At 39.5% G+C, this 14,305-nt stretch overlaps 1 protein-coding gene across 1 annotated transcript in view; it reads left to right on the forward strand.

Moving 5' to 3' along the window:
• Positions 1–8,603: 8,603 nt before the first annotated feature.
• Positions 8,604–14,305, forward strand: part of LOC135321036 (anoctamin-6-like) — a 49,106-nt gene continuing 43,404 nt past the window's right edge. Inside the window, exons 1-2 of the mRNA XM_064484597.1 lie at positions 8,604–9,146; positions 10,378–10,492. Coding sequence (XP_064340667.1) covers positions 9,131–9,146; positions 10,378–10,492 — 131 coding nt within the window. The 5' untranslated portion in view covers positions 8,604–9,130. The remainder of the gene's footprint in view (positions 9,147–10,377; positions 10,493–14,305) is intronic.

A 14,305-nucleotide genomic window follows, 5' to 3' on the forward strand; every position in this document is an offset into this window, starting at 1 on the left:
CAAGCAGGAGAGTCCTGCAGCTTTTGGGGTGAACAGGCAAAGGGGAGAACAGTTATTGTGACCACTCGGGGGCTGATTATTTGTGTCCTGAATGTGAAAATGTCTGGTCTCCTGTTCAATTTTGCAGCCACAACTTCACGTGACTCAGGGCATTATTTCCACCAGAAAACCATAAAAACATAAACAACCTCTGTTTCCCAAAGTGTTTGTTCTCGATCTGAGATGATTGTCCTGTGGTGGGAGGTAAGTGGGCGGTGGGTCCTATTACATCACTCCCTTTCACTAAAAGTCTACCTCGCTGTTTTTCACCCTACTGAAGAGGTGCTGCCATTCTGTTACACCTAGACCTATAAGACGGGCTTGCCTGAATCCTCAGGTGAATAGGGATAGTTATGTGAAATTTTAAATAATTGCTTGGGTCATGTGGTCCTTTGTTCCCTCCATTGGAAATCACTATTCCAGAGCAAATAGTATGAATCTATATAAACTATATTGTTTGTAAGATGTCTTCAGAAGTTTTGCAGTAGGTTTAAATATTTGCTTGGTGATGGCATCTTGATTGTTTGAAGGAGGCAACACTCACTAGGGGCTTTGTTGGCTCCCTTAGAGTTCCCTTACTGGCAGTAGAGTGTTTGTAGGCAGAGTTAGAAATTTAACTGTGCTGAGAAGCCAAATTTGCCCTCAGCTGGGAATTGGCAGAAGAGTCAGTTATGGAAGGAAGGCTTTAGGATTATCTGGTAGCAGAGTTGTGGGGTCCAAGCACTGGGAAACCTCAGCTTTTGTACAGTATGTTCTGTAACAATAGGCTATTGGATAATTTTAACACTTGTTATGGGATGTAGAGTTGGGGAAAGACTTAAAAGTGAAAGAACCTTAAAAAAGTATCTCCAAATATTTTAAAGAAAACAGTACTCAGATTGAGAGCTTTCCTGGAAAAGACTAGTTCTTCACTTCACAGGGGAAGCAGGGAGAAGATGTAACTGCACTTACGGTAACTTAAAAGGTAAACCTTACCCTCCCACTTAGCTGTTTCCTGGTGTAAGTTCATATTCCACATCTGTAGTTTTAGACATGATGTGTCATTTTCTGGTACTCTATTCTGCTTCTGAGTGAGAGACTGACGCAAAGTCACATAGCAATTGAAAAATTGCACAAAAGTCTTTATTGTTAAAAATGTAGATATGTGGCAGGGTGCTGCATTTGCAAATGACTTTCAGTACAGAGAACACTTAAAAGAATGCAGTGTTATTTCTTTTTTTATTCTTTAAGCCTTTGAATAGAAGGTTTCCTTTGCAGAGTTTCTGGAGTACATCAGAACAAGCAGGAACTAAAAATAGCTTTAAGAAAGCACCAGTATAGATGTTGCTTATAGTATGGTATCTGCCTTAAAGTTAACTCTTTAAAGCAGGAAGTTGTAACTCTCAATTTCTTAAGCAAATATAAACATTCTTGACTCACAATGACATTCTTTGTGGGGTGAAGCCGCTTTTGCTTCCATTCTGAGCATTGAAAGGCCTTCAAGGATAATTCTACCAGTCCTCAATATTTTATTTTCCCTCTGTTGTGAACTTGTTATTAAACTTGATGCAGATATAAATATCATTAACTTGCTACATATGTAGATATTTAGTGTTACATAGTCAGAAAGTTTGTGTACATCACACGTATCTACATAATTCCCCAGTTTCCAACTGTGTTCCTGATGAAAGGATGGTGGGAAATGGCATTATGGGGATATGTCTTACAGTATAGTGTTTCCCCTGTTCCCTCTACCAGATCTGGATGTTCTTTCATCTTTCGGCTTCTAGAATTTCTAGCTCTTTTTCTTAAGACAGGTGTAACTCTTCCCCCTTCTCACACAAACATGCGTACACACACACACACACAATCTGCCGTAGGGAGTAGCGTGCACCATCCCATTCTCCGACTCCAGCTCTGATCCCACCCACTGGAGACAGTGTCTTGCACGAATTCATTTGTAAGTTCCTTTTTAAAACTCGAATGGTCGGGAAATAGGACTGATATCCTCACCTAGTAGGCAGGCCCTCAAGGATAACTCCTATGGTTAATGCAAGGTTATCTTAATGTTTGAGTACCTGGGTTTCATGGCTTCCTGTACCACCTGTGTGACCCATGATTCGCACAGTTCTGTCTCCCGTTAGACTTTTTCTCTCCAACTCTGGACTCTTATAATATTCTGCTGATTTGACATCTTCACTTGGAACTCTAATATCTTAAAACCAACGTGTGTAAAAACTGAGCTTTTGGTCCTCCTACCCCCCAAACTGGTTCTTTATGCAGCCTCCCCCATTCAGTTAGTGGAAACTTAATCCTTCCAGCTGCTTGGGTCAAAAAACTTGGAGTTATTCTGACTTTCACTGACATACCACATGAATTCTGTCAATAGATCTGGTTTAACACTGCCTTTAAAACATATCCAGAACCAAGCCACTTCTCACCATGGCTCCTGCCTCCACTGCTGCTTCCCTTCCCTGAGCCACTGTCCTCTCCTCCTCCAAAGCCCTTCTCAGTAGCTTCCCACCTTTCATCTCTGACCCGTTTGCACTATTCTCACCCGGCAGTCAAGTGAGCCTTGAAAACCTAAGTTAGATTGTGTCGTCCTTCTGCAGTGCCTCCCCATTTCACTCCGGGTAAAAGCCACAGTCCTTACAATGTCCTCCAAGGCCATACAGGATCTGCATTGACCCTTCTCCGCAGCTCCAGCTGTGCCCCCATTCTGGAACATGAGATGTCACGCTGGCTTTGGTGATGGTTATTCTGTCCACCTGGGACTTCTCACCTCCTAGTCTTAATTCTAACCTCAGTTCACAGTGTGCCCTGCTCTGGTATTTAATACAACATCACCCTCATCCTATACCCTCAACTCTCTTTACTTTGCCCTTTTTACTTTTTTCCATGGTTCCTCTTTCCTAGCATGCCACCTCCTCTGCTGCTCTGTTGTGTGAATTGTCATCTCCACCCCCCAACCCAGCTAGACTCCAACCAAGCTCCGTGAGGACAGGACTTTTGTTTTGTTTATTGATCTTTTCCTAGTGCCTAGAGTAGTCCTGGGTACATTGCAGGCTGTCAAAAATTATTTGCTGAATAAATTAAAGGCTATTTTAAAAATGAATCATCCTTTCAGGAACAGGTGAGGAAAGGAAGCTGCATGAAGGAAAATGGTGCAGTAAATAATGATATTTGCCTGTTGTACTATGTGTGATATATATATATGTGTTTTAATCTTAATTTGGTATCTCAGTTTCTTAATTTAATAGCTGTATTAAGGTGTAATTTACAGGCCATACAATTCACATATTATAATTGTACAAGTCAGCCATTTTAGCTATTTCTAGAGTTGTGCAACTTTGTCCTCAAAAAGTCCCCTTGTGTCTGTCCATATGCAGTTCGCCCTCCCCTCAGTGGCACCCTGATTTTATTTGTTTTTGTTTTCTTTGGCAATCACATCTTAAAAGAATAATTTACACAGCAGTACTAATATAGCTTTGCACTTTTAGAAATGACACACTTAAATATGAAATCAGGAGTCATTGCTGAATGTAGGCAGCAGTATCAGACATCGGTGAGAAGAATGGACTTGAGTGTCAGACTGGCTGCGATATTACCCAGCTCCACCATTTACCAAGTTACCCAAATTATTTTCTGCCTCAAGCTCTTTATCTGTTATATGGGGGTAATAATAGCAGCTTACAGAATTGTTGTGAGGATTAAGCAAACAGGGAAACAAAATTTAGTATTGTGGCCAGCTTATGTTATTACCTAAGAAATAGCCTTGCAGGTAGAGAGCAAAATTCAAATCAGTTTCTAAAGTATGTGTAAAATATGATCCAGTTCCTGCCTGGTTTGTAAACACATATGCCTACTGCAGAATATAAAAGCAGGCTAATTTCCAACAGAAAAGATCATTTCTCAGCATTTCTTTCAAAGGTAGTTGCAAAATAATTTTTACTAAATTTTCTGTGCCCACCTCTGACAGAGCTTTGACACCAGGGAAGTAATTATCTACATTTTAGTTAAAATGATGCTGACCATCAGGAAGTGTTCCGAATTATATTTTAGCCTTTATGTTGGGAAATATTGTGAAACTTCTTCTAAATTAATGGGGGAGGGGCATTCATTGTAGCTCTTGTAGCCTGATAAGGCTTCTCTAAATTATCTTTTTTTAAATTTTAATTAAAATAATTAATTAATTTTTTGCAGGGGGTGGTAATTAGGTTTTTATTTATTTTATTTTTATAAGAAGTTCTGGGGATTGAACCCAGGCCCTTGTGCATGCTAAGACTATGATCTTTCACTTGAGCTATACCCCCCTAAATTATCTTTAATAAGGTCTTTTTCTCTGTTTTGTTATTTTCTTTTATGTACAGATGCACAAAGCAGGGTTATCAGAAGCCTCTCAATTCCAAAGATGATTATAGTGAAAAACATTGCACAATGACAGTGAATCCTTGGAATATGAAGAAAGATTGTAAAGTCCTGAATGAATTAAGAAGGAATTGTTACATTAACTTACATGTAACCATGGCTCTCTTACCTTTATTTTTCACTTTATAATGAAGATATTCCTCACCCGTCAAGGTTGCTTTGTTAGATATAGGGAATATCTAAAGCCTCTTCTGGAAGTTTTTTAAATAAATAAGAGCAGGTAATTTATCAGAAGTGTGAATGGTGTAATCTGCTCTGTCTAGTGTGGTAGCCACCAGCCACATGTGGCTATTGTGAATTGAGATGTTCTATAAGTGGAAAATACATAATAGATTTTCAAGACTTTGTACAACAAAAATAATGTAAAATATTTATTAATAAGTTTTAAAATTGTTAATCACACTTTTGAAATGATAGTATATTGGATATTTTGGGATAAATATAATTATTCCTGGAATTAAGTACACTTGTTCCTTTTTATTGTCTAAATGGGATTACTGGAAAATTGTGACTTGCACTATGTTTCTATTGACAGTGCTGGCTTCTAACTTATTGCAAATAATATGAAAAAAACTTTGATTAAGTATTTTATAATTGAGTAGTTGATTTCCATCATAATATTTTCAGGTGTACAACACAGAGGCTCAACATCTTTATATATTAATATATATATCTTTATATATTATATTCCATTTAATGTCACCATAAAATAATGGCTATATTTCCCTGTGTATATTTTCCTATACAGCCCTATAACCTATCCATTTTATACATAGTACTTTTTACCTCTCAATCCCTTAACCCCTTCCTGCCTCCCTCTCCTCCTTCTCCCCATTGGTAACCACCAGTCTGTTCTGTGTACCTGTGAGTCTATTTCTGTTTTATTATAGTAATTAATTTGTTTTATTTTTTAGAAATACATATAAGTTAATAAATAGAATATTTGTTTTTCTTTCTCTGACATATTTCACTTAGCATAATACCCTGTAGGTCCATCCATGTTATTGCAAAAGACATTATTTAATTTTTTAATGGCTGAGCAGTATTCCATTGTGTGTGTGTGTTCATGTGTATATATGTGTGTATATATGCGTGTATATATGTAAATATACATATATATATAATATACCACAACTTCTTTATCCAATCATCTGCCAGTGAACATTTGGGTTGTTTCAGTGTGTTGGCTATTGTAAATAGTGCTGCTGTGAACACTGGGGTGCATGTGTCTTTTTGAATTATATTTTTCTCCAGACATATACCCATGAATGGGATTGCTGGATCACACGGAAGTATATTTCCAGTTTTTTAAGGAAACTCTATACTGTCCTCCATGGTGGCTGCAACATTTACATTCCCACCAACCGAGTAGGAGGGTTCCTTTTTCTCTTAAAAGGTCAAAAATTCTCTACATTTATATACTTTCCTTACAGTTTAGGACACAATTTGGCAAAAGCCAGATAGAATTTAATAGGAGTAAATACAGTATTTTTTCAAATGTCCATGCATTATGGATAGATATGTTATTGATGAGTTGGTTCCCTATTTTTGTAGATGCAGAAGTTTTTATAGCTTCACAGACATTTCAGTCTTGCAGAAAGAAAAATGTCTTTGCATTTTGCTGAACTTGTCCGGGTGGCTTTATGGAATTTGGTCCAGGCCTGCAGAGGTGAATACACATCCAAACCTGAACCATTTGAATGTCTGCAAGATTTTAAGAGTCTAGAATGTCAGATCTGGACTATAACTCTGGTGAATGACATCAGTGAGTGGACTCAAGAAAACTCCATTTGAGTGCAAAGCCTTTCATAAGCCAAAAAAGGCTTTGAAATTGTGGCAAAGCCAGAGACTTTTGTGCACCACATATGGCCACAAACCCATGGGGACAACCACAGGCCTTCTGGAGTGCCAAGGGAATTCCATGTGAGGAGTCCAGCACTCACAGGAATCCAACAAGTCCCTGCCAGCCAGAGCACCTTCATTGCTACTGTGGTATTTTGAGCAAATGTCTTTTCTTCAGGTTCAAATTGGTTTGTTGTTTTTTTTTTAATAAAAGAAAATCAAACAACTTCTTGTTCCCTTGGTGAAAGTAAAAGCCTAACATTTTCTGATTTCTTTTGACAGAGAAAACTTGAGCCTATGAATCTAAACTAATCTGTGATGGTCTGCAGCTGGGAGCAAGCAGATCAGTGTCAGTCCCTTTGCAGCCGTTGGCTGGGAGCCTGCATGTTCCCTGGAATGATATTTGAAACATGTCACCCTAGCCGTGCCTTCGCTCTGGACTGGGAGGCGAGTCAGTCAGAATCTGCATTATGGAATGTATGTTTCAGATCCAAAGCTAGGAGATCTTTTTTAATAGCCAGAGAATGTAGTCATAAATATATCTATTAATGTATTTATGCAAGAACAATTTTAAAGTTTTTTTATTATAAAAATTTCCCCCAAAATTGAAAATGAAAGAACATTGGAATTAAAATCCAATGGAATTAAAAACAGTGGAATTAAAAATCATCTGTACCTTAGTTATACATAAAGAATCTTAAAATCCTTCTAAACATTTTTTTGTTCAAATGTAGATATTTTTCCCTTCCAAAAATGAAAATTATTATTTCACATTTTTTTCTTTTTCCTTTTATTATATATTCCATATTAATAAATATAATTCTTTTAAATCCCTTTTAATGGCTGTTTAACATTATATTGAACAGATATGTAAATAGTCCTAGGTTTAAGAAATTTAAAAAATTGTCATTACAATGCCCCTGCAAAGAATTTTTTCGTGTTTCTATTTTTAGTTACTAATTTGGACTAAAAGTTAACAAGTTTACTTTTCTTCATCTAAAACATTGGTTATTTTATGAATGAATTGTAAGGATTTTAAATAACTTTTCAGTAATTTCAACAAAGAAATTAACTTTAAGGCAAAAATGTATGATGGTTTGCAAATCTATTTTCATTATATCTTCACTTTTACCAGTGTCATATCTGTGTGTGTTTGCACAAGTGCTTTAACTACCAGCAATGTAAGAAAAATCTGTGTACTAAAAATGTGAAAATAGTTTCCTGGTTTTTGTTTTCATTCTCCCAATATAGGTTTTGGATGACAAGCTTGTATTTGCAAATGTACACACCCTGTGAGAGGTGCTCTGTACATACGCTGAGATACTGTACATAAAATTGCCTCTGAATCCCAATCATCTGAAAACCGTGTCCTCAGCCTTTGATACCTTCAGCTGTTTTATGAAAGTCCTCCAAGTGGATGAAAGTATCAACAACCGGAACAAGAGTTTTTCATTGCCCTATTTGAGAAGAGCTGCGTGAACGACTTTTATATTCAGGATAGAGATACATTCATCAATCCAACCACCAGGAGCCTCACTGTAAGTCTAAACCGAGTTTAGCTGCTGTCTTGGGGGTGATTTAGAACCTGCTGTTGAATTATAAGTGATTTGGTTTTGTTGGTTTGGTTTGGTTTTTAAAAGCTGCCCATAAAAATGAAAAAAGAGAAAGAAAAGAAATATGCCTACAGATTCCTGTTAGGATAATAAACAGTGGCTGGTTATTTACCCTGTATAAACCACACGATTTCTTAGAATCTATTTAGGTTTACTTCATCCTTTCTCAGATCAAGTATCAAGTAAGGGACAGTTTTAAAAAAAAATTCAGGATTAACTGGCTTGTGAGCTCCGGGATCTGCAAGGCAGCTTTCCCTTCCCATGGTGTAAGTCAAATGGCAGAAATGAAATAAAGCACTTCATGTATCCTCCGGTGTTAACAGGAAAAGGTGAGTCTTCTTGACCTTGTTACTTCCTGGGTAAAATGAAGATAATATGTCAGGAGTCGACAAGCCCATTTAGGGCAGGAACCATGTTGTCTTGTTCACTGCTGAATCCCAGGCACCAGGAAGGCTGAGTTTAACAAGTGGGTGAATGAATGAACTGTAGTTCCCCCAGAGTTACCATGTGGGGCAGTGTGGATTAGCATCTAAGAGCATAGACTCGAGAGGTGAGGGTACAGCTCAAGTGATGGGGCGCATGCTTAGCACGCATAAAGTCCTGGGTTCAGCCCCCAACACCTCCTCTAAAATAGACAAATAACCCTAATTACCTCCCCACCAGAATTACCTTATTATCTCCCTGCCACCAAAAAAAAAAAAAAAAAAAAGGTAGAAGTGGCCAAGAGCATAGACTCAGGCTGGAACACTTGTGCTGGTTTCTCGCTGTCTACCTTGTAAAAGTCATTTAGCCTCTGTGTTTATCAAGTTCCTCATCAATAAAATGGGGATAATAATAGTACCCACCTCGTAGAGATGCTATGGGGATTAATGAATCTGCTTGAATTTTAGAACAGCCCTGGCTAATAGTAAGTACTATGCATTTGCCAGCTCTTTTCATAATTACTGACAGATGTTATTATCAACCAAAGAAGTATTAGTTCTTTGTAAGGGAAATGCATGTTAGACCATTTCATTTATCATTTTCTGTAATTCAGGCTTTTTCCCTCTGAAATACCATTTTCTGTCTGTGCACTAGTAAATCACAGGGCTTTCCAAATTTCATCTGTCTGAGTTCTTGTCATGATGACAATACTGCAGAGTTTTGACATTTTTTAGGGACTCCATCTGAGATGACAGCAACCCCTCAAATTCAGAAGCACTTCTCTAACTGACAACATCTCGCATGAAATGAAGTTTGTAAAATGTAAGAGCTTCAGACGCTAAATGATGCCATAAATGCAAAGATGTTATATCTAAGCTCTTTAAATAAATCCTGTCATTGAAATAAAGGAAATACTATATTATAGCGCTCTATGATTTTGTTACCTTGCTATCCGTTTATCTGACTCTCTAAGACAAAAGAAAGCAAAGACTGAGATTGATCATTACTACTGTGTGGTACACGTATTTGTGGATGAAGACCATACTGAAATGCACTGTCTAAGATACTAAAATGGACACTAAACAGCTGCTTGATGCACATGCATGAACAGAACAGGGAGCTGGTTGCAGGGAGCAGACACTGAGCTTCCTGGATCAGAGACTCAGCATAGCAGTCCAGCCCAGCAGTCCACATGTTTCATATTTATATCCCAGCAAAATTAGCAGTGAGAGTCTGAAATGAACTTTGGGGACACTTGCAAACAGCTGTCATGATTACTAATGTGGGACACCAGGATTCTACAGTGTTTAGTTGGCATCTGCACACAACCATTTCTTTTCCACTAAAGCCTGTTGTAATTGCTGGTTCCACATCCAGGCTGAGGAATCATCTCATGTGGTGTTTGGGAGGGAGGTAAGTGGAGTCAGGACCCATGCTAAGGCTGGGTGGGTAATAATCTGGTTCTAGTACAGGAGAAAGGAAAGTAGATCAGGTGGGAAGGAGAATGACTGGATTTAAATTTTGTTTCTTGAGTAAGCTAAATATATAACATCATGTCAAGTTTCTTTATTGTTTATATTCCATGTGCTGTCACCGAATAACTACTGAATTGTGGGGACAAAAAAGCCTGGGTTTTAGAATTGACCCTGCCCCTAAACAGCCAGAGTCCAGGTTCCTCTGGGTGTCCAAGGAGGGGGCTGCTGCCTCCACTGAAGCAGTTTGGGCACTTGGGTGGCGTAGTTTTTTTTGCTGTGGAAGACTGGCCCGGTTGTAGGACATTAAGCATCTGCAAGGCCCTCACCAGGTACCCACGGTGGTCCCAGGACTGTAACATCCAAGTGTTCCTTTCCAGCCACGTTTGCAAATGACCCTCAAGGGGTTAGTATTAATCCTCGGTGAGAATTATGAAAAATTATATGGTACCTCCATCCCTTCTGGCAAAGGAGGGCCCCTTATTTACAAATGACCACAAAGTGTTAGCACCACATTTTATTAGCAGAACATGTGAACACGTGGTGACAGTGACGCTCACCTGTTTGCTTCTGCTTCCCAGTGCAACTTCAGCCTCCATCAGAGGACCTCAGCTGCCCCAGCGAACAGGGCCTTCTGTACAGGGAATGTGCTCCTCCTCGAAGCATAGACAAGAAGCAGCCCTTAGATCTCATCAGGTGAGCTGTTGTGGAGGGCACTCCAGTGGGAAGGGCTCAGGGTTGCCCTCATGGCTTCTGAGTGTGACAGTCCTCCAAGAGTGTTACCAACCAGGAAGCTCACAGGAGCTCTGAGCTTTGTTGCCCCAAGTTTTTACTGGAGACTTTATTACAAAGACATGATTTATTGGGTCACTACTGACATGGCTACCCCAAACACTAACTGTAAGTCAAAGCCCTAACATTTGAGCCCCTACCTCTCCTGATGGTCAGTCACTTGTCACAAAGCTCAAAGCCCCACTCCTCTAATCACATGGTTGGTGTCTCTGGCTGGCCAGTCCCCATCCTGAGTTATCTCATGAACACAAGCCATCCAAGGGTCCACCATGAATAGTAAAGACACTCCTATCTTGGGAAATTTCAAGGCTTTAGGGGTTGCCGTCCAGGAACTGGGAACAAAGACCTACCAAATTCTTCATTAAACAGGAGTAAATGTTAGGTTTCACTTAAATTATAAAATAAGAGAAGTATTCTCACTGCTTAGCTCTATCTGCTGTTCGACACCGTTTCACTACACCACGTGACTGTAATGTCGCGCTCAGCATGTGTATTCTCAGAGCATCAGCGCCGGCTGCTCCCCGGGAGCTTATGCTGTTTGTGCAAGGCTGCTGGGAGGAGGGAGGCCAAGGACAACTGAGCAAACAAAAATAATCGGGCTAATAAGGAAACAATTTCAGATTGAAATGAAGGAAATAATACAGTGTTGAGATGGGAGACTTGGGGGAAATGGAGTCAAGAAAGCTATCTTTGAGAAGGTTACATGTGAGCTGAGATGGTGATAAGGAGGCTGGTCTTTGAGGATCTGGGATAAGTCACCCCAGGAATAGAGGCAGCTTGTCCATTGCCCCGAGGCACAAATGTGCTCAGCAGGTTTGAGGAGATACTGGAGCCAACGCTGGTGAGAGTGATGAGACGCGAGGTTTAGAAGGGCATCAGGAGCACGGAAAGTAGTGTAGACTCTAAGTGCAGTGAGAAGCAGTCATGATAGTTTAAGCACTAAGGTAATTTTCTCTCACAATTTGCAAAGATAATGTGGAGAATGAATTGCAGGGACCCAGGAAGCAGGGAGGCCTGGTCGGAGGCTCTTGGAGTGGGCCAGATGAGAGATGGTGGGAGCCAGGGAGAATGCGTTTGGGGAGTGGAGCTGACAGGATGCAGTTATGGGCTGGCTGTGGATGGTGAGGAGAAGAGAAGGGTCAAGGTAGCCCCAGGTCGGCCTGGAGCCAGGTGCCTGATCTTCCTAATCTCAGTGCCCCATTCAGATGCCCACCTACTTGGGCAAACCTCTTAACCTTCCAAGTGAGGGTTTTAAATCACTGAAGTCTTTTTGTTTGTTTCACATTTTATGGAAAGATTCAAACACGTACAGAAGTAGAGAGAACAGCACAGCCAGCCTGTCTGTATCAGTCACCCATCTCCAGAATTATCAACTCAGAGTCACTGTTGTTGCAACTTTCATCTCCACCTCTTCCCCTCCCCCACTTCGGGATCATTTTGAAGGCAATCCTACGTAGCTTAACCTTTCATTAGTGAAATGACAAGGTCTCTTTCAAATACAATTGGAATATTCATTTTTTTTAGGGTTACAAAATAATTCCCTGATTGTCACAAAAATACACTTTTAAGCAGTTTTGGGGTTGAAATCAGGATCCAGACTAAGTTCACACATTGCAGCTAGCATATCTCTCAAGTGGGTTCTAATCTATAATTTTCCTGTTTCTCATTTTCCTTGAAATTGCTGAGGGATTTCTCTATTTCCTGTTTGGTTGATTTCATTCTCCCCTGTGGTTAGACTTATTTCTCCATCCTATGTATTGACTTTAGCTAAGTGATTTGATCCTCCCCTAAAAGCTTGATCTGAACGAGGTTCAAATTTGTGCAAGAATATTTGTTATATGAAGTTTTGTACTCCTGTCATAAGGTACATAATGTCCAGTTGACTCTCTTTTTTGTGATGACAGCAGCCAATAATGATTGTCACCCGGGATCATTATTTCATAAGGGATTTTATTTCATGTGGTCATACTCTAATTTCCTCCCACAATTATCAGCAGGATCACAGTCATGAAGAGGCACTTTCTCATTAACCCGGATTATCCTGTAGAACAGTTTTAAAAGAGGAAGTTTATATATTTGTAAATATTTAAAGTTGATACATTTTTCTATTGTTTCTAATGTTTTTTTCTAATGGAGGTACTGAAGATTGAATCTAGGACCTTATGCTTGCTGAGCACACACTCTGCCACTGAGTGTACCCCATCCCCCTTGAGATTCATATTTATATGATATATTCCTTCTGTTATTTTTGTTTTATGTTATACAGAATTTGATGGCAGGGCAATGGGTTTGATGGCTATTTAATCATTCTTTATGGGATTTTGGGGTTGGTGTGTGTGTTTGTGTTTGTAAAGAAAACAATTTTCCCACTATTTTACGTATGTTTTGTGAAGGAAATTATGTTGATCTGTTCCCTTCTCCTGGTCCATGTATTCCCTTGTTGCTTCCCACTAGTGGCCCCTTGAGCTCTGTGACAAGACTAGCATGTCGTTAATCCAGGTTGAAGGAGATCTGAAGAGATTTATTCAAGGAGATGAAATTTGTAGACAATGAATTGGAAAGTATTGAGAAAGTTATTCATTAGGAGAAGGTATGGGGTTGAATTGTTAAGCGCAGAGAAATCTAAGCTATGAACCACCAAGACAATTATTAACTCCAGGAAAAACAAAGTAGGGAATAAAAAAGTAAGCCTAGCAGACAACTTGCTACAGCTGTGAACAGTCTGTACAGAGTCCTAATAATGTAAAGCAAGGATACTGAGCTGATCAAAATTATAATGTATTTGTATCAAAAGGTTGGAAGAATGAAGGTTTGGGTGTGTAGAGGAGATGTGGTTTGAAAGAGAGCTTAATATTCATTTTCCAAAATAGAAAGTTAAATAGGTGATACATAAAGCTGAAAAAGCCAGTAGGCTGTGTTACAAGGATATTAGTCAGAAATAGGGAGTTTTTATTCCAAGAGTCAGCAGTAGGAGCTGAACATTGTTGCTTCTGACCAGGAAATGGGGTGGTTGTTGGGAACTGCTCCTTTTTACAATCGGTGTTCGAGAACTGTTTGACTCTTTAATGAATGTATGGTATAAGTTTGATAAAAAGAAATCAAAGCTGAATTTTGAAAAATTGATGTTAAGAATTGGGGTGTTTTTGACAGAGAGAGATAACAATCAGACAAAACTACATTTGAAGGGATCCTCATTATTTCTAGCCTTTCAGCAAGGACTAGGGGGCAGACATCTGTTTAAGGTTCAAAAATTCTTTCTGACATTCTTGCCGACATGTAACCTTTGGAAGTAATGAACTCTCCGTCATTGTAAATATGCAGGCAGAGGCTGCCTGACCAGCTCTCTAACTGTAGCAGGGTGTGTTTACCATTGGCCAGTTGGAGCAAGCAACTTCTAACATTCTTTCAGTTTTGAATGTGGCATTTTCAGGATGGACAGTTGATAAGAATGTATTACAAAAAGCTTAACAAGAAAGAGTCCAAGACATCTCAAACCCATTGCCAGGGTTTTCTCTGCCAGACACCATCCTGAGCCTGCCATCTGTGAGCCAGGCCACAAAGACCAGTCACATGAGAATGAACACACTTTGTCCCTCCTATCTGATTTGGCATCGGGCTCAGCCATTTTCCCCATGGAATGGTCCACGCCCAGGTCTCTGACGATGGAGCTGGGCTCACAGCAGCCCTGTGAGCGCTGGTCCAGCCCTAGGGGTTCCT

Source organism: Camelus dromedarius, chromosome 3 (assembly GCF_036321535.1).
Source record: "Camelus dromedarius isolate mCamDro1 chromosome 3, mCamDro1.pat, whole genome shotgun sequence".
NCBI classification, from domain to species: domain Eukaryota; kingdom Metazoa; phylum Chordata; class Mammalia; order Artiodactyla; family Camelidae; genus Camelus; species Camelus dromedarius.